General features: G+C 56.2%; 1 protein-coding gene across 2 annotated transcripts; it reads right to left on the reverse strand.

Moving 5' to 3' along the window:
* Positions 1-9,662: 9,662 nt before the first annotated feature.
* On the reverse strand, positions 9,663-18,577 carry CHST3 (carbohydrate sulfotransferase 3). Of its 2 annotated transcripts, none has more exons than XM_054174753.1 (3): positions 18,483-18,577; positions 11,665-11,899; positions 9,663-11,520 (listed from the first exon to the last, which is right to left on the reverse strand). In XM_054174753.1, the coding sequence occupies exons 2-3, from the start codon at positions 11,799-11,801 to the stop codon at positions 10,290-10,292; spliced, it is 1,368 nt and encodes a 455-aa protein (XP_054030728.1). In that variant the 5' UTR covers positions 11,802-11,899; positions 18,483-18,577; the 3' UTR covers positions 9,663-10,289. The 2 variants fall into 2 exon arrangements, with proteins under 2 accessions (XP_054030728.1, XP_054030727.1); XM_054174752.1 differs by lacking the exon at positions 18,483-18,577 and adding an exon at positions 12,178-12,265.
* Between the last annotated feature and the right edge of the window lie 1,234 nt (positions 18,578-19,811).

Genomic DNA, 19,811 nt, shown 5'->3' on the forward strand with positions numbered 1-19,811 from the left:
CTATCCCGGGCAGGGAGGGAAGTAGGGCAGGCTCTGCCCAGGTGAGCGCCAAGGTCACAAGCACTGAGTCTTTCGGCTTCCTTACACACCCCCACACGCATGCTCCTCATGGGAACGGGGCTGTAAGGGTCTTACCCACCAACGGTTGTGTTTAAAGGCACACACGGAGACCAGGGCACCTGCTCTGGCTGAGCCGGCTGGCTCAGGGGTGGCAGCTGCAGCCTGCCTGCAGGGAGGGATGGTGTGCGAGAGAAGGGGATCTGCTAATGCTGAGGACGTGCAATCAGCCCTGCCAAACCCCAGCATCACGACTCAAAGAGGGCGGGTTTAGACTGGGTGTTAGGAAGAAATTCTTTGCTGTGAGGGTGGAACAGGCTGTCTGGAGAGGCTGTGGACACCCCATCTCTGGAAGCCAGGTTGGAAGGGCTTTGAGTAGCCCGGTCTAGTGGAAAATGTGCTTGCCTCTGTCAGGGGCGTTGCCATTGGAATGTGCTGCCCAGGGAGGTGGTGGAGTCACCGTCCCTGGAGGTGTCCAGGAGGGGATTGGACGTGGCACTTGGTGCCATGGTTTAGTCATGAGGTCTGTGGTGACAGGTTGGACTTGATGATCTTTGAGGTCTCTTCCAACCTTGGTGATTCTGTGAAACTTCAAGGTCCATTCCAAACCAAACCATTCTATGATGTAAGAGTTGTGAGCTTATCTTTAAAAGAAAGAAAGAAAGAAACAAATCCAACATCTAAATGAGAAAAAGAAAGAGAGAGAGAGAGATGGTTTGGTTTGGTTTGGTTTGGTTTGGTTTGGTTTGGGGCTCTCTCTTCTCCTTTTTCAGCTGTGCATGTTGGCTAAACACATGTTGGTTCAATGCCCCCTTTGCAGGGATAGCTGTCAGCAGAGGGGTGCCCTGCTCCTGCCCTAGCTGCAGGAGTTCATGTTTCACAGCCCTCAGTGGCTTGTGGCTCCGAGGGACTCATTATGAAATCCATGAAGTGACCAAGACTGCAGCCAGAGTGAGGAGCACAGCCAAAGGATGGTCTGCTCCTGTCACCAAGAGAGAAATGAAGATGTTCTCACTGAGTGGCAGGGGGGGAAAGGAGCTCGGAGGGGGCTGTGTGAGAGGGATGGTGGGAAGATGAGCCCAGCATCGCCCTCCTGGAGATGGTGGGATGTAAGGAGAAACAGGGAAAGGCTGAAAAAGTACTGAAGGTCCTTGGATAAGGGGAGCGTGTAGCAGAGAAGGAGGTTTACAGTGAAAAGGACATCCAGATCGTGGTGTTCTGCAGCACGGAAGTGAGCCTGAAGACTTTTGGCTCCTGTGGCATTCCAGATAAATATAGCTGCTGGCCATGTGGATAAATATAGCTTCTGTGCACACTGTGGCCTTGTGAGCTGGCAGAGCTGCCCCCACGCTCCCCTTCCCATCACGGCTTGAAGGTTCCCTCTGGTCCTTATTCCTCCTGCAGTGAACACCAGTCTGATGCTGCACCCCCTTTCCAGCAGGGTCCCAAGGAGAAGTCCCTCCAGCTTTGTGGGTAAGAGACAGGAAGGGATTTGCCTCTTTTCCAGGCAAAGCAAAGCCTGAACTCAGCGTTGCCAGCAGAGGGTGCAGCCGATTCAGCTGTGGGGACATGGGACATGGGCGTCCAAGTCCAGTGTGTGGCACCGAACACCGCTGAGAGAAGAGGGCTGGAACAGCCAACAGGAAAGTTAGGAGTAGAGGAAGGTCCTTGCCAGGCAAGCCCACAGCTTCAGCTGAAATCGGCTAATGGCAGGTTTGTGCTTTTTGCTACACAGGACCTGGGAAAAATAATTTGGATGAATCCCTGGAAGATCAATCCTCCAGAGCTACCAAACACAGAGACACCCATTCTGGCCAGGAAATCTAGGAGCTGCAAATATCCAGAGGCTGGGAAGTATCCCCAGGGTCACAGCACTCCAGGTCTGCTCCCTGGCCTCTCTCTGGATATCTACACAAACACAGATCTGTGAGAAGGCTGCTGGAATAGCCTGGCAATGTCTGGCTTTGGGAAAGGTTAATACAGTGCAAAAACTAGGGGGGGGGGGGGATGCAAATCAATCCCACTTCCATTTCTACCTGGATGGACTCAGCAATCAAAACCTGATTTAAACTCTTATCTCAAGAGGAGCAAAACTGGATCCAAAGTGTAGTGCTAGGAGACAGGGAGGCTGAGGATGAATTGCTACTTCCCATATGCTTCTGCCCTCTCCCCCTTCCCCTTGGTGCCCAACCCTGGCTTTTATGGAGGCAGTTTTCCACTTCTCATGCCAGGTGTTTGCATGTATTTTACAGCACATACACACTGCTGGGAGAAAATAGGAACAATTTCTTTCCTGAAAGAGTGGTCAGGCATTGAAACAGACTGCCCAGGGAGGTGGTGGAGTCATCAGCCTTCCTGGAAGTGCTCCAGAGACATGCATACGTGGCACTTTAGGACATGGTTTAATGACCACGGCGGTCTCAGGTTGAAAGTTGGACTTGATGGTCTCAGAGGTGTTTTCCAACTGAAATGATTCCATGGTTCTTTAAGAGTACTCCCCTCTCTTCCCCTATGACACAGGGGTTTCCCCTTCAGATATATTTGCCCCAGACCTGCTGAAAAGAAAAAGATCCTTTTTGTTCCCCTGCCCTAACTCTATTGCTGACAAGGTAAATATCTTCATTCTGCCTCCAAGGCAAAGGCAAAGTGTTCCCAGCAGTGGGTTTGGTTGTCCTCCGCTTGCCTTCAGACCAAAACAAAGTCAGTAGTGAGGACAGTCCTCCACAACATTGCTCCCAGACAGGGGTAAATCTGGCTGTACACCAGAAGATCAGAGTCACCTTTAAATTGGAAAAGAGTAGAAAACTTCTGGGCTGGTGAGTTGGGGATGCATCAACAAGCAAGGCAGGGCTAGTGGCCAAAAAGAGTGCCCAAAGCAAACGGGAGGGTAAAAGGAGCCTTTGTGAAACCTCACAACCAACTCCAGGCAAATGGGGAGAAATTCTGAGTGCTCAAAACTGTGGTCAGAGGCAGCTTTCTGCACGCAGGTGCATGCTGAGTGTTGGCAAATGTGTTGTTTGGATGATATTTCTCCATCCGGCTGCAAACGGGCAGCTGCAGTAAGAGCTGCTCAGCTTCAGAGAGGGTTTTTGTCTTCTGCCGGTGATCTGTATGTCAGAGACAGGTGGGGAGGCTGGGGGCAGCAATCAGCTTGCCCTGGCTCATTACAGGCTCCCTGCAGGATGGCAGGGGTCCAGAGGAAAGCGAGAGGTGCGGGGAAAGGGGTTGGCAGGATGCTCCTGCCCCACCTCTGCAGCTCCGAGACGCTGCGCAGGCAGTGTGGTTATGTACCCATAGCTGTGTCCTCCCTCATCAGGCTTCATCTGACACTAGCCAGGGCTAACAGACAGCCCTCTGAGTATCATCAGTCAAAGGATGGGTACAATAGTGCTATGTGTGAAGACCTTAGGGTGCCAGGAGTGACCCTGCTGTGTGCTAACCTGAAATTTCTGTAAGCCTACTCCTCCTTGTTTTGCCCACCGTGAGCATCAGGCTGGGTTGTCCTCTCTACCTTTGCATTAGCCCTTGGCAGGTTGGAGGAGCATTAAGAAAGCTGGTGAAGGGTCTGGAGACCAGGTCTTGTGAGGAGCAGCTGAGGGAACTGGGGTTGTTTAGAGAAGGGGAGGCTGAGGGGAGACCTCACTGGTCTCTGCAACTCCCTGAAATCCTGGAGGTTGGAGTGAGGTGGGGGGTGGTTTCTTCTCCCTAGTATCAGGTGATATAATGAGAAGAAATGGCCTGAAATAGTGCCAGGGGAGGGTTAGGTTGGATATCAGGAAAAAATTATTTCCTGAAAGAGTTGCCAGGCATTGGAACAGTCTATACAGGGAGGAGCTGGAGTCACCAGCCCTGGAGGTGTTCAAGAAGCATGTGGACATGGCACTTGGGGGCATGGTTTAATGGCCATGGTGGTCTTAGGCTGATGGTTGGACTCAATCTTAGAGGTCTTTTCCAACTGAAAGAATTCTGTGATTCTATGATCCCTCCTTTTGGTCTCCTCCAGAGAGCTGCTTTCACTCCCTGGGCCATCCTGAAAGCCCCATCCCTCCTGGCCAAGTCTGAGCTGCTGGAGAGGTCCTGTTTGTCCTCCTTCTGGCAATACCTCTGCTCTAAAACCAAAGGAGACTTGTCCCAGCTGCAGCTCTTCCTGGCCTCAGAGTGGGAGGGAAAAACAACCCTCACAAACAGATGATTCAGGATTTAATAAAGACCATCAAACTTGCTCCTGAGGAGACTGTGACTGCGTGTCTGGCTAGCAGCTCTCTCTGCAAACCCAAGGACAAGAGTGCTTCTCCCCTTCTGAATCAGCAGCCTCATGCACTACATTCCCTCTGCCAGCAGACACTGCCTGCACATCATCCAGTGACAGCCCCAGCAGCGGCAGCAGCATCTCTGCAGCCCTCCCTCCGGCTCCTTACCTCAGGGCTGTGATTCATGGAAAAGGGCATTTTCATGTCTTCCAGGGGGGAGGGGAGGGATTGCTCACTGCTAGACCATCACCCATCTTTGCCACCTGCCCTGGGGGCTCCCTGTTTTGTCCCACGGTTGTTCTGGTCACCCTGCACACCTTGGAAACTCTGCTGCAGCCAGGATGGGGTCAGATCAGTCCAGGGCAAAGAATTGCCTGGAAAAACAAAATCAATCCAGACCAGTTCCTGGCTGATTTTAAACATCAACACTGGCTCTTTTGTACCTTACAAATAAAATTTACTTTTAGCAAAGGACCTGTTTTATTTACTCTCTCCTCAGCAAACTCCATTTTCCATTGCCCATTTTGCAGTGACATCAGCTCAAGAAGATGAGCCACTGGCTGCCTCCCATAAACCACAGCACCAAAGTCACCTTATTTTGGTCAGGCTGAACCAGCCAGTCACTTTTATTTCTAGGCAGTGCCTCCATACGTGCCAGCCCAGAAACTGGTCGCAGATGCCACCTGGAAAAGGGATTCAGGAAAACCCCAAAGGTGAGAGTATTGTGTCCAGTTTTGGGCACAAGAGAGAGATGGAGGTGTGGAGCAGAGGAGGGAATGAAGCTGGTGAAGGGCCTGGAGAATAAATCTTACAAGGAGTGACTGAGTGAGGTAGGGCTGTTTAGTTGGAAGAAGAGGAGGCTGAGGGGAGACCTCATCACTCTGCAGCTCCCTGAAAGGAGATTGTAGAGAGGTTGGTGCTGGTCTTTTCTCACAGGTAATTAGCTAGAGAAAAGAAGGAATGGCCTCAAACTGCAACGGGGTTGGTTTAGACTGGATATTAGGAAAAATGCTTTGACAGAAGGAGTGGTCAGATGTTGGAATAGGCTGCCCAGGGAGGTGGTGGAGTCACCATCCCTGGATGTGTTTAAAGGTCGTTTAGATGCACTGCTTGGGGCTATGGTTTAGGGATGAACATTGTAGAGTAGGGTTAATGGCTGGACTTGATGGTCCCAAGGGTCTTTTCCAACCTGAATGATTCTGTGATTCTGTGACAGGTGATCTTCAAGGTCCCTTCGTTCTATGAGATGCAACGGGCTCTGCTATTCAGCTGGTCTTTATATGCAAAAGAGGAGCCATGGGGAGCTGGCAGCAGGGATCTGCTCTGTCCCAGGACAGTGCCACAAGGCCATTCCTGGAATTGAAGCAGGCTCCTTCCCCTTGGAGGAACCCCCTGCTCAGACAGCTGCAGCCTTGGGATTTCACACGGTGCAAATCTTCCCTTCCCCTCCGGAGCCAAGGGAGTGATGGCCATTAGGAATTTCATAGCAGTGCCACATTGTGGGACTTTGTCTCTTCTTGTGCTGTGATCCAGGCAGGTGCAATAAGGAGCTTAGTCAGCTTTATCCAGCTTAGCTGACTGCCTATAAGGATTGCAAAGTCCTCTCTGGAAATCCTCTGCTCCCACAGCTTGGCGGTGGGGTGGCACCTTTCTCTTATGAAACAAGACAGAGAGGGGTTTTGTGGTGTTAATCCTCATCAGGTGGCAGAAAAGCAGAAAGGATGTCAGCAGCTGGGTTTTCCTTGAGAAAAGGAAGGGCAAGCTCCTGCACCCTTGGGGCAGGTTTTTGTGAAGGACATCTTTCACCCCTAAATTGTGGGGGGAGTTTTCTCCCTGCTCCCCCACCCCTGACTGCTCAGGATTTCACTCCAGTGAAAGCACAGTGTATAATAAAACTGTGTCCTTAAAAAAAATCAGCCTCCCAGACAGGCAGCCTTTGTCCAAAGGTGCAATTACAGGATAAATATGGGATGCAAACCAAGAAATGTGGTCTGGTCAGGCATTTGGTCTCTAAAGCAAAAAAAAAAAACCAACCAGAAAACAAGGCTGTCATTTAATGCTGAAATGTCCATGTGTGCTGCAGCTCCTGGTCCCTTGCTGGCCCATGGGTGCCCTTGCCAACATGAGGTTTGGGTGGTGAGGCCGTAGCCATGCACCAGCTCCCTGCAATACACAGAGCCCTGCAATGGAGTGAAGGGCAAGGGTGAATCTGACCTCCAGCAGAAGCCAGAGGGGCTGGGAAAGGGCATGAGATTGCGTGGGAGATGGGTTTCCCTCCAGCCCAGAAATCCCATCGGATAGCGCTGCGAGGGGACACGGGGGATTAGCTCATCCGATCGCATTAAACTGAGCTGGGGCTAGCCAGTAGCAGGGGAAAAGGGGCCAGGACAGCCGGCAGAGCAGCCATCACTTCTGATGTTTGGGATAAACTTCATGCTGAGCTGGGAAAAAAAGCCTTTTAGTGCATTTCTGGGGGCCAGCCTGGCAGCTCGGTTTCACAGCCTAGTAGATGCCCAGTGTGCCAGCTGCTGGTAGCAGTTTGCCACCCAGGCCAGGCATTAAAGAGCGTGGTGTCTGAGGTGGCATTTCAGAGACCTGCCTGCCTTGACCACTTTCTTACTTGGTGAGCACCAGCATCTTCTAACTCAAGATCTTCTAAGCAAGAATTGCCCCTTCACGGCAAGCCCAGCCACACCGGTCTGGCCCCAGCAAGTGTCTCAGAACAGGAGGCAGAGAAGCAGCAGGGTGCCCCTGCTGTCCAAAGTCAAGTCTGGATTAGACTGGTGAAGGGAAGCATGAGCCAGCGAGATCCCATTTAGAGGTGAAGAGCACACACATAAAAGTTTTCACTGGTGCTACATCATCTCCTGTCACCTGCAATAACCCCAAGGAGAAGCTGTCTTTAACTAGTGGCTCTGTCCTACAGGACACAGCTCCCCTTCACTGCTCTGGGTTCCTTGAACAACATGTCTCAGAATTATAATAAGCATCACCACCACCACCACCAAATCACCTGAATTGCCCCCAAAATACAGGTGTGGAGCTGGGTGGGTGAGCCTGGAGGCAGCACAGTTGCAGACACTGAGCAGGGCTCGTTATAAATGAGGGGCAGGAGCAACCTTGGGTGGGATTTGCTTGTTTTAAGGGAAGGATAGCCATTCCAGGGGCTGTTTTCTTTCTAAGAGCTTAAGCCCCTTGAAAAGAGGATGTGGAGGGTTTGGTGTTGGTGTGGGTGGAGGAAGGGTGATGCTGCATCTGTTGCGGTCCCTGCTGCAGGCTTATCTGAACACACTAGTGTGCTTTACTCCCAGAGCCATGCCTTTTCTCTCAAATCTGTGCCTTTTCTCTCAAAACCACGCCTTTCCTCCCAGTGGGAAGGACCAGGGCAAGACCTGGCAGCACTCAGGGCAGGGTGAGCAGGAGGTGCCTCTTCTGAGGGGCACAAACTTCCCCCGAGTTGGCACGGGTAGAATTTGCCTGCTTTGGTCTCGGAAGGAGCCGCGTGTCCCTTGTGATTTCCCAATGTGCCTGGCACCACGCGGGAGTCATGGCTGCAGGGGTTTAATGGGAGCAATTAGTCCCTGCGGAAATCTGCATGGGTCGGGGGCATGTTTTCTTTCTGTCCTCTGACATTTTTGATGGGAAGCTGGAGGGTGTCCAGGAAGAAATGCTGGGGCTTAGTTAGAAATAGCAGGCTGGAGCCAGCTGGGGCTGAGGCTGTGCAGGCAGTGCAGGTGAGAATGAGAAGTTGTCACCATCGCCTTGGACCTCACCTCAGTCCGGTTTCACCTTCCCTCCCCGCTTGCCTTGTACGTTCCTTTGTCTGTCCTTGCACCCTAAACTTTGCTTTGCCCAAGCCAGGGTGGGGTGGGAAGGGGCAGGGAACGCTGGGCACCATCATCCCCTCCCTGGCTCCAGCAGCTGAGCAGCTCTTTACCCTTCGTGCTGTTTTGCAAAGCAACAATTAATTGAAAACTTTATTTGCTTTGCAAAAGTCAACCTCGTGGGCACTTTTGCATAAACACAGGAGAGGTGTTTGCCTGTAAGCACTGCCCAGGGTCCAGCTGTGCTCCCCCTTGTGCTGACCAAGCTCTGTGGGATTTTCCCAGCAGGCAGCTGCGGGGTACCCAGCCGACCTTGCTGACCCTGCCGCTTTCCCAGCGGGAAAGCCTCCAAACAAAACCCGATTCATTTGGCAACTCAGGGCCACTTGAGATGCTAAGAATTGCCTGCGAGGCAGGGAGGGGTTTGATGGCTCTCCATTGATGAGGGTATCACCCACACTTCTGCACCCTCTTCCCAGCCGGCCGGCATCTAGCACCCTGAATTCACCCCCTGAGGCCAGGTGCTCCCCGGTGAGCGAGGCTGCTGCGCTCAGAAAACCATCCCCGGCCGGCACAGGCGGCCGCCCAGGGCTCCAGCATGGCTGCTCCCCACCAGCCGGCCCCGCTTCTCCTTCAATGCTGCCTCTGTTCTTCTTCTTGGGTCAAAAACGTGGCTTTTGTGAGCTCGCCCCAGCCGCAGCTCCTCGCCGGAGCCCCAACGCGTTCCTCCCGGCCGCCCTCCGCCGACAGAAACGCAGCCCAGCTGTGGCCAGCCGCTGCCACGGCCTCCTTTGACTTAGTTTTGCTTTTGTCTGACAGTTCTGGCTGGAGAAAGGCAACTCGGTGCTGCTGGCCACGCTTGAGGAGCAGTGGGGACCCCTCAGAGCTGCCCCCAGGGCTCCCCAGCAAGCCTTAGGTTGAAACGACCACCAAAATGCTCGTTTTCTCCCTTGGGTGGCTGCTGCAACCAACATTACATGGGGAGTAAAACGTTGTGCTGCAAAGTGGACTAAAAATAGCCATTCTAATTCATTAAATGTGTGCAGCACCAGGCTATTACCGGGTGAACATTTGCATGGGGCAAACACCCCAGAACTCCCTGTGCCTCTCTACCAGGTACCCAGTCACCCACTGGTGCTTGCTGGCGAGTATTTCTGGGGCTCTCCCTGGGCTGTGGGCCCACCCAAATGCCAGCCAAGGAGACAGGAGATGCTTTGGGCTCTGTGCTGATGCATTTTCAGTTTTTTAATTAAATAAATCCAACCACCTTCCAGTAGGCACCGAAGTTCAGGGTGGCTCCCGTGCGGGGTGGCTGCAGCCCTGGCACTGACCGTGTTCCGCTGAGCGTCTGGGGGGTTTATAGCCCCTCAGTCTCCCCAGGGGCTCTCCTGGGATCCTGTGGCAATCCCTGCCCAAAACGTGCCCCCAGAACCACCTCAGCTCTGGGTGTCTGTTCTGTTGTAGCACATTGTGCTGCTCTGGTTTTTGGGCTTAGCTCCTCAACCCGCCTCCCTCTCTTTTTCACCACAATAAATAAGTCAATCAGCCTGGCCATCCTGGTATGCAAGTACACAGGAGAAAAAAAGGCAAAATAACCCAAAGCCCACATCCCCAAAACCAACTTTGGAGAGCTCCAAACCTCAAAGTCACCTCGTGTCATTGCAGCCCAAGGGCTGGCTGGAGCTCTGGGGCACTTCCCAGTCTGTTCTGGTGTATGAAGGCACTAAACCAGTAAGGCCTCTGGGGTCCGGGTCCTTGCTGGCACCATGGGGGTGTCTCGTTCTTGCCTCATCCTAGACAGGGGTAGTGGCAATGTGGAGGTGCCCGGTCCTGCCACCCTCCACTTGTCCTCACCTTCCTCTTTCTTGGTGCAGTCCCTGAGCTGGGGAGGTGGCCCCAGTGCCAATCCCCCCCTGCTTTTCCCCACCATCCCTCACCCTTCTGACTTCCCAGTTCCTGGAGAAACTGTGTCATCCAGGCTCTGCAGGATGCTGGGGTTGGCTCTGCCAGGATGCTTTGGCTCCTGGAGCTGCCGATTTCCACTCAGCAGCAGTGAGGAGCCTCTCCAGGAGCAGGGACCCCTCTGGTCTTCTCTGGGCCAGCCGGGAGCATGGCCACAGCCCCTCATTCCCCGCTGCCATAATTCCCCCACACCCAGTTACGTGACCCAGGAGGGCTGTGCCTCCTCCAGCAGGCTGAAGGAGCGGTTGGCCAGCGCAGCAGGGCTGCTGGCCAGCTTGTAGCCAAAGAGCTGCATGGCTGGGGCGCAGGCGTCCTGCACCACCTGCGCCAGCTTGAAGGGGATGCTGAAGCGCCACTTCTCAAACTGCTCGGAGGAGTTCTTGCGGGTGGAGTAAACGCCGCTGCCGTCGTGGGGTGCCTGAGTGTTCTTGCCAATCCACTCCTTCACCTGGGGGGTGAGGGGCAGCCCGGCAAAGCGGTACATCTCCTCTGCCTTCTGCAAGGGCGCCCGCGCCACGTCCTCATAGCGGACCAGCATGTAGCGACCCCGCAGCCAGCCCGGCCGCCGCAGCCCCAGCTCTGCTGACAGCCGGATGCTCTCGCAGTTGCCCCGCAGCCGCTGCACCTCCTCCTCCTGGAGAGGAGCCTCCCCTTCAGACGCCCACTTCTTCCAGGTCTCGTACTTGCCGGAGAAGGCCACCATGCGGGAGGCCAGGACGGCCCGGGGGTCCCGCACCAGCTGGATGATGCGGACGTCCAGCCGAGGGTCCTCCACCAGCGGCTGCAGGAATTCCAGCTGCCGGATGCGCACCGTCTTCAGGGCCACGTGCTGCTTGTGCCGGCACGCCTCGACGGCCAGGGTGATGTTGAGGGGGCCGCAGCGGCGGTTCTTGCAGTGGTACTTCTCAAAGACCTTCTTGGCGCTGGATGTGCAGACAGGATCCTCACAGAGCGAGCGGCTCGAGCCCCGACGGAACATGAAGGGCGTCAGGTGGTCCTCGGGGGCTGGGGAGATGAAGCTCTCCAAGATGTAGAGGTCACAGAGGAGGAGCTGCTTGAGGACATCCCGGTAGACCAAGGCCGAGCCCACCGCGTTGGCTCCCCCTGGCTCAAAGGTCACTGTCCTCTCGATGTGCCAGAGGGGCTCAAAGAGGTAGAAGATGCTGCCCTGCTGGTTGAAGAACTCACCCACAAAGGAGGAGCCGGTGCGGGTGGTGGCCATCAGCAGGACGTGACGCCGTGGCCTGGTGTCCTCATCACCCACCAGCTGCAGGGTGATGTTGCGCAGGTGGGACCTCAGCTGGGAGAAGGCAGCATCCAGCTCTTGCAGTGAGGCGAGGGAGCCGTTCTCAGTCAGCGGTGGGCTGGCCTCTGTGCTGTTGGCCTCTGCCAGTGCCTGTGGGGACTGCTTCAGCTTGTCTGACACCCTGTGGGGAGACCCAGCTCAGCCTGGAGGAGAGCAGGACAACCCCCCCATGTCCCAGCAAGGCATCTGGGGGGGGTGGTCCTTCTGCACAGGAGCTCAGCATGTGTGGGGGAGAAAGGGTTTAAGGAGTAGGGTGGCTCCCTACCTGGAGATGAAGTTGTTCTCCTTCTCGATGATGATGAGGCCGACCACAAAGACCAGCAGGATGGCATACTTGCTCCTCATCTTCAGGCAGTACAGCAGCTCCCGGAAATCCTGGGGCAAAGCGCGTCGGATCTCCATGGGGGACACACGCACGTCCCTCAGGCCTACCAGGGAGGTGTCCTGGGCTAGCCACTTGGCATTCTTTGCCCCACTGGCCCTGCTCGGGGCTGCCCTGCCTGTGAGGAGAAGGAGGGTCAGCATGGTGGTGGCTCTGTGTGGGCCAGAGGCCAGAGAATGACCCCACAAAGGAAAGCCAGTGAGGTCTCAACAAGAGCAGTACAATGGGGGGAAGGTCCTCCCTAATGCTCCCATCCTGACTACAAGGAGCAGCTGCCTGAAGACCCCACTGGCTGCAAAACACATCTCCCAATGGGACCCCTTCCTGTACCCCTTCCTGCACCCCTGCCAGCCCTGAAACCCAATCCTGATGCCTCAACAGCTGCTTGCTCCTCACCAGCCAAAAATCCTGCTGCCAGCAACAAGAGCCCTCTCGGGTGTGAGAGCAGCTCCTCATCCTGATCCATGGAGCATGCTGGTTCCCATACTCCAGAAAGAGCTACTTTTGGGCAGGCATGCAGGCTCTGCCGTCGGGCCTTGGTGTGGGGCTGCGGCACAGCAGTGGCGGCTGCTCAGCACTGAAAATGAAACCCAAAAGGCTTCCAGGAAATACAGAGGGGCGGAAACTGCTGCTGCCAGTGCCGTTGGGGGTGTAAAATGCTCATGGGAGCCTTTTCTGAAAAGAAACCCCCCTCCCCCAAATGATACTGCAGCTGCTTTATGCAGGATGCACCCCCCACTGGGACACTCAGCATCCCCCCTCAGCAGCAAAGCCCCCCCCAACCCCCCCGCATCCTCCCTCCTCTTCTTCCTCCTCCCAGCACCGACAAAATCAAAGTGATGATGTAAGCTGCCCTGAGTTGCATGGAGCCACATCCCAAGTGGGTCATGGTGGCGATTTTGGGGGCCAGCACATGTATTGTGTGCAGGTTTCCAGGTGTGGGGCTTGCCGGTGGCTGCTACCTGGCGGCTGGTTTGCACGCCGGCGGCCTGCCGGCCACGTGGGTAGATGCTGTTTGCTTGTCTTGTTTTCTTGGCCAGACTTTTGGTGACTCAGGGAAAGTCTGTTTAGCTTCGGTTTGGCTGCTGCCAGCGTGACCCTGGCAGCCTATCCCACCCTTGCTTTCAGGGGTGAAGGAAGGGAGCCCGGCAAGAGCCCAGTCCTTCGAGGGTCCCCAGGGTTTGCCGGAGGGGAGAAAAGACCCAGATAAGACCCCGGCAGGGTGTGGAGCAGGGAAGTTCTGCCAGGCATTGCGTCACATCCGAACCCCGCCCGCCGCCGAAATGTGCTTTTTTTGGTGTTGGCTCACTGCATGTCCCTCCCGCCGGGACGTGCCCCGCGGCGGGGGCAGCATCTTAGCCTTGCCTCGTCCCCAGCTCTCTCTGCAGGAGGACCAGGAGTTTTCTGGCTTCAGTAAGCCACTCGCTTCCCAGAGCCTGGCTTTGAGCCACTCCTTTCCCAGCAAAAGCTGCTAAAAAGAGACATCCGCGCCCACGCACCCAGGAAACTGGAGCTTCGGTGGGACGCGAGGATCCCGCAAAGCCGCCGGCAGCTCCCGAGCCCTTCCATGGCAGTTCCCCGGCTCCCTCCTTCCCGCTGCTGCCAGCGGCCCCACCACCCCCCTGCACACGTTTGTGTGTGTGTTTAACAGCCCTGTTAGTTTAGTTTGTCAGCACATGGCTCCTCTGGGACAGGCCAGCAGCCGGGGCAGGTGCCTTTTGCCGCACCGCCCCCGAGTCCCCCCTCCTGGGTCCCGCTCGGTGTCCCCGTGATGACAGGACTTGTCGGAGTACTTGAGCAACCGAGCGGAGAAATAAAATACACAAAGCCCTCGGGCGTGTGGCCGCGTCTCTCGGTGCCTGCAGAGCCCCTGGCTTTGCTGCTGCAAAGGACTTTAGGCTTTGTGGCATCCCAGGGAGGGGCGACAGTGGTCTGCATCCCTGCCCTCCCCCGCGCCGAGGCAGGGGTTTGTCCCCTCACTGCCTGGAACGTGCAGACAGCGGAGGGGAAGGCATCGACCGCTTGCTCAGACAAAATCCCTGGGCAAAGCCAGACGAGGATTTTCCCCCTTCAATGCCTCCAGCTGACCGACCACCAAAGAGCCACAGAGCAGGAATGTTTGGTGGGGATGACACAGGGAGCCATTTCCAGCAGTGCTGGCAAAACCTCTTGATTCACAGGCTCAGCCCAGACATAATTCGTTAAATAAACAGCCGGCTGCAAGCGTCCTGCCTGGGACCCGCAGAGCAGCGGCGACAGGCGCAGGGGCCCTCGCAGGGCTGAGCCATGAGGCTGGGGGACACACAGGGTGACCCAGGGAGGCTGGCTGGGACTGTTTGGCATCCTAAAGCTCTTCCACGTGGGGCCCGTGAGGCGCAGCCCGGACGGAGCAGTGATTGAGCCACAAACGTCCCTTTGTGAGCAGGAACAGAGGGGCTCTGTGCACCCCGCGCGCTCCCCTCCGGCCGCTTTGCTGGGGCTCCACCAGGCCAGGAGGTGTGGGGAGAGCTGCCAGGATGCTGCCACTGCCCCAGGGACGCCCACCAGTGTGAGCAGAAAGACAGACAGACGGACATCATCTTTTGTGACAGCAGGCAGCAGCCAGCCAATGTTCAACCTCTTACCCCACACGTCTCAAGGCAAGGTGGAAATATTTCTATGAGCACCAAGCTGAGACACCCTGGAAGGCAGCACACGTGGCTGGAGGGAATTCCCCCGGTGCTGCTCCCTGCTTTTTCCTATCCCTCAGGATGTGAATGCTTCTCATTTCTGCAGGGAAGGCAACAATTCCCACTGTCGAGATGATAAAAGGCTCTGTGGATTTCCCAGCTGAGTCAGAGCCAGCAAAGGGGCTTTTGCTGTGGGGAGGCGGTGGTTGGGGTTTTGTTCCCATGCAAAGCTGCTGGGATGGATATCCTCCACTACTAGCAAGCTAGTTTAACCCTGCCACAGCAAGAAGGACGGACTCAGACAGTAAATAAGATACCAAATCACTCCAAGCCTGCTGCAGCAAGTCACCGGATGGGTGCTCCCACTGATGTTATAGGTGGGGTGAGAAGAGCAGCACAGCCCCGGGGCAAGGCTTTATGGTGAGAAGAAGAGAAGGGATGCTCCTGTCACGCTTCTGGAAGGTGTTTCGCAGGACTCCCTTCTTAGGAGAATGAAGCCAGAGGTTTTTGGCTGGGTTTTGGGAAAGGGAGGATCTTTCCTGAAGCCCTGGGGCTCCAATCCTCCTCCTCTGGCTGCCCTGAACACCTTAGGGGGGTGGGATCCAGGAAAGGAAAGACGCCTGCGGGCTGATGGGGAAAGCCAGCTGGAGGTGCAACTGGATGAAGTCACATTTTCCTCCGGTGACTCAACAGGCAACAACCGAGCTCTGGAGGAGGAACACGGCAAAGCACCTACTTGTAAGCTGCTTCCCTGCCCGATATCCCTCTGTCCATCCAGCCCCCATCTGCCCCTGTCTGTCCCTGTCTGGCTCCCGGGTGAAGGGAGCCTGGGGGGCCCTGCAGCTTCCCCTGGAGTAATTCCCTTGGCGATGCTTTGCTTTATCAGATAAAGAGCGGCAACGCCAGCCAGCGAGACACGGCGAGGGAACAACAAAGAGATAAGGCACAGGGACATTTCTGTGCTCTCTCTGCTGCTCTCTGTCTGCAACCTGGGAAAAAAAGCCCCACCCTGAGCCCCCTCTGTATTTAGCCTATCCACTGTTTCCGCACCCGCCTTCCTCCCGAGGCTGGCCTTGGGAAAAACGCCGCTGACACTTCCCCTTTTGCTTTCATCTCCCAACAATTCTGATCCTGCCCCTGGCTCTCCTCCCAGACATGGCAAATTCAGTTTGGCCCCCAGCATGGCTAAGGAGGATGCCTGGGCAGGTATTCTGCTTTAAAATGGGTATTCAAGCTAAAACAAGGGGAAAGAAGATTAAAAAACCAAACCAAAACCCCCACCAAAACAAAAACCTCCAAACCAACCAACCAACCAACCAAGAAAACCCCCCAAAAACCAGTCACCTCCTATGTTGTTTGTAAACTTGCCTAGAATAGCCCCAGGCTTCATCAGATTGAATCCTGGAAACTGTCCACTGGAGGAGAAAGCTGGGGATGCAAAATTCTCCTGGCTTTAGGCAGCGACAGGGTGCTGGAAGCTGTGGCATCCCCAGCCTGTTCCACAGGGACACAGAGAAGCCCTGGTGTCAGCAGGGGCTATGTCCTCTAGATTGGGCAGCTCTCCAGGGACATGACTGTGGGTTTGCCCCTCTACATATCCAGTCCCTTAAATTTACACAGGGGCCATGTTTGTTTCTTCTCCCCATTCCCTTCCAGGTGCTGCCCCTCAAGCCTTCAACCTGCCTTAGCTTGGTCCTCTTAACTGTGGAGACTGAGAAAAGCCACCCGGAGGAAGTGAAGCATGCAGGTGTGGACTGGGGAGGTTAATGCTCAGGCTTCAAGGTTGTAGCCATCTCAGCTGATCCCTGCTGACTCCTGGTCCAGATTAAACCAGGGCAACACAGCCCAGATGTGGGATTTTACCCTCATGCCGAGCTCTGATGTCCCTGAAGATCTCCTTGCATTCATCAGGGCGGCAGCAGGCATCGGTACAAACAAGCACCAGTTCAACAACTCGCTTTTCCTTGCATGTGCTATCAAACTCCAGGTGCACAAAATTGTCCTCTGTCCACTGTTTACTAGCCCCCTGAGGAGGCACATGGAGCTTCAGGATGACCCAGGTGAACTGTCCTTGCTCCTTGTGTCCCAAAAAGTGTTGCCCAGAAGGGATTTAGAGGCTGGTGTCAGCCACAGTAATGCCAGCGATGGGACCAGCCTAGGACAGAGTGGTGTTTGCTCTCCCTCACCACAGGTGGCATCTGAAGATGCTGGATGCTTTCTCCTGGCCCAGCAGAGAAGAGAGCTGCTACTGCTGCCCTGGTGAATGCTATGGGATTTTCACAGACATTAGTGCTGGGCATGAGAGCAAAATACTTCACCTGGGCTACGTTGCCCTGGTTTGATCTGGAGCAGGAGCCAGCGGGGACCAGCTGAGCTGGCTCATAAGCCTACAACCTTGAAGCCAACTTGCTGGAAACCTGGGATGCTGCTGGGGTAGGTTTCACAGAACCATCTCCAGTGAAGATGCACAACCAAAGTTGCCAACCTGTTGGGCACTCAGGGAGCCTGGGGAGACGACCACCAAGGAGAGAGGACGTCCTGGCCCCCCTTGCTCAGTGCTGGCAGCACAATGCCAGCCGCTGTGCATGCTGGTGGCCCCCGGCTGTGCTGGGAACCACAAGTGCCCATCCCTGCCTCAATGAGCCCTTTCTTTGGGGTACAGAGGCCACAGTCCCTCCCATCACCCTGCACTCCTTCCCGCTGGTCCACACTAGCCTGGGAGCTCCTCTGCTGAACCTACCACAAAAGCTAGGGACACTGTTTTCTCTGTGCCCTGTTCTGCCACCTTTTCACCTTAAGACAAATGTCTGTAATTCTGTGTGGACCTCTGAGAGGAGACTGGTGGTGAGAGATGCTCACTGGGAAACAGTGAATCCCTGCTGCCCTTGGGAAAGTGCAATCTGTGCCCAGGTCCTGACAGTGCAGGGAGACCTGGGATGTGGAAACAAGTCCTACACTGAAGCAACTTGGTAGATGTGGGAAAATCATGTCTTGAAGTTCTTTTCCAACCAAAACAATTGTATGGAAAAGGAGAAACTCTTCCCTGGGGACCAAAGCCAGGCTAGATTCCCGTGGTGGGCAGAATGGACACGGCCAGAAGCAGCTGCCAAAATCCCCGCAGGTGCTAGGCAGAGACTCTGCCCAAGTGGCCCTTTCCCTGCCAAGGTAAACCCCATGCCAGAAAGGTCCCATCTGGGTGCCCGGAGCCTTTGGGGTGTTGGTAACCCAGCGTCAGGAGAAAAGCTGCTGCCCTGATGGTGGCTGAGCCGGCCGGGGGTTCTCCTGGGTGCTTCAGCTGCCTCGGGGCAGGAGGGGAAAGGGTGAGGACAACTTTCCAGCGCTTCTTGGTAGAGGCTGACAGGCCGGATGATGCAACTCGGAGATCGTGGGGAGAAAGTCTCCTTTCCTCGCCCCAGCCGCGCTTCTCTCTGGACGGGAGCTCGGCGTGGCAGCCCAGACCTCGCCCTCCTTTCCATTATTATTTTCTTCCCTTTTTTTTCCCCCTTTCCCTCCCTAAGAGAAAGCACTGGAGCGCGCTGCTAGGGCGCTCCGGCGCTGAGAGGACTTCTTCTTCCCAGGGCAGGGTGCTGGTACCCGACTGCCCGACCCACGGGGAAGCACCGCCAGCCGCTGCCCCGCTGCGGGACCGGGCGGTGGAGGGGTGGGGGTCTGCACGGAGACAAAGGAGCGGCCGAGGCCGAAGGGAGCACAAAGGAGCCGGCGGAGCCCGGGACCGCCCCGGCGTTCAGGGGATGCAGCTGCCGAGCCCCCGGCTCCGCCGCCCCCGGTTCGGCCCGGCTCCCCCTGCTCCGGAGGTGGGTGGGGGGTGGTGTCGGGGAAGGGGCTGCTCTTCGCTCTCCTAACTTCCCGCAACTCCCCTCCGTGCCCGAAGGGAAAGGCCCGACCCCCGCCGCCATCCGCCACCGAGCCCCGGGGCTCCCGCTGCCCATCGCTCCCGGTTCGCGCTCCGGTCCCGGTTCCCACTTGCACTCCGGCTCTGGCCCCACCACTCGCGGCCCCAGCTGCACCTACCCGGCCGGCGGCCGCTCCGCGGGGCGAGCTCCGCCTGGTCCTGCCGTGCGGGAGGAGGGAGGGCAGCGGGTCCCCTGCTTTTCTTCACGGCGCTGTCATCCTCCCACCCTCCCTCCTTCTCTCCCTCCCCTCTTCCCTCCCTCCCCTCTTCCCTCCCTCCTTCCCTCCTTCCTTCCTTCCTTCCTTCCTCCCTCTCGGGGCGGTGGCAGGGGGAGCGGTCCCGGCGCCTGGACGCGGGTCCCGGGGCGGAGCCGGGCAGGGTCCCCGGGCCAGCCTCCCCGCTGCCTCCCTCCTGTTGCCTCCCCGCTGCCTCCCTCCTGTTGCCTCCTCGCTGCCTGCCCATCACCTCCCCGACACGCCAGGGCTGGAATCCGGGAGCTGCCGGTCCCAGCCCCGGCCTCGCCCCGGGCTGGAAGGGGCCGCCTGAACACTGGGAGGGAAGGGGGCTGGGGGAGGGGATGGGAGTGGGAAATGGAGGGCTGGCAGCGCACAGACACTTTGCGAAAGTGTCCCACTAGAGACAAAGCAAGTCCCCTCCCGGGAGCCATGGAGCAATTAGGACTGCAGCTCCTGTCCAGCCTCCTTCCCAAATTGGGGTCACGCCAGGGCTTTGCCCTGCAAACTCCCAAGGAGGAGCTGGAACAACCCCCCCAGGCAACCTGCTCGTTGCTGGGCTGTCCTCGTGGGGAAAATGTCCTTGTATCCACTCTGATCCTCTCCTGTTTCAACTCTTGCCCTCCCACTGTGTAAGGAACCGAGCTCCACCTTCATCACCACCTTGCAGACATGAGAAGGTTTCTTCTCCTTACCTCCATCCCAAACTGACTTCAGGTCAGCGCCTTTCTCCCCAAATTACCAAACTCTTGTTCTATTCTTGTACAGGAGCTGTGGGTGAATTTGCCCCATGTGATGGCTACACACCCTGGTGTCCCATGCTGGTGAGCATGTGTGTCTCTGTACCCAGGGAGGGCAGGAAGTGAGGGCATCTTACTCAGCTAGAAGAGGCTGAGAAACCTGGGGCTGTGTAGCCTGAGGAGCAGACTTAGAGGGGATCTAATCAATGCTGATCAATAGCTAAATGGTGTCCAGAGACAGGGAAACAGGCATAAACTGGAACCCAGGAAGATCCTCCTGAACAAGAGGAGAAACTTCTTTCCTATGAGGGTGCTGGAGCCCTGGAACAGGCTGCCCATAAAGGTTGTGGAGTCTTCTTCTCTGGGGAGATTCCAAACCTGCTTGGCCATTGTGATCCTTGACAACTTGCTGTGGGTGACCCTCCTTTAGCAGGGGTGGCAGTCTAGATGATTTCCAGAGGTCCCTTCAACCTCC

Source organism: Dryobates pubescens, chromosome 30 (assembly GCF_014839835.1).
Source record: "Dryobates pubescens isolate bDryPub1 chromosome 30, bDryPub1.pri, whole genome shotgun sequence".
Taxonomy (NCBI): domain Eukaryota; kingdom Metazoa; phylum Chordata; class Aves; order Piciformes; family Picidae; genus Dryobates; species Dryobates pubescens.

Excerpts from the sequence above, each read along its gene's own strand:
- CHST3 (XM_054174752.1), bottom strand. The coding sequence starts at position 12,247 with ATGGATCAGGATGAGGAGCTGCTCTCACACCCGAGAGGGCTCTTGTTG. Across the intron at positions 11,900-12,177 it reads GGCAGCAGGATTTTTGGCTG|GCAGGGCAGCCCCGAGCAGG; the intron begins GTGAGGAGCAAG and ends TTCTCCTCACAG. Across the intron at positions 11,521-11,664 it reads GAGAACAACTTCATCTCCAG|GGTGTCAGACAAGCTGAAGC; the intron begins GTAGGGAGCCAC and ends GTCTCCCCACAG.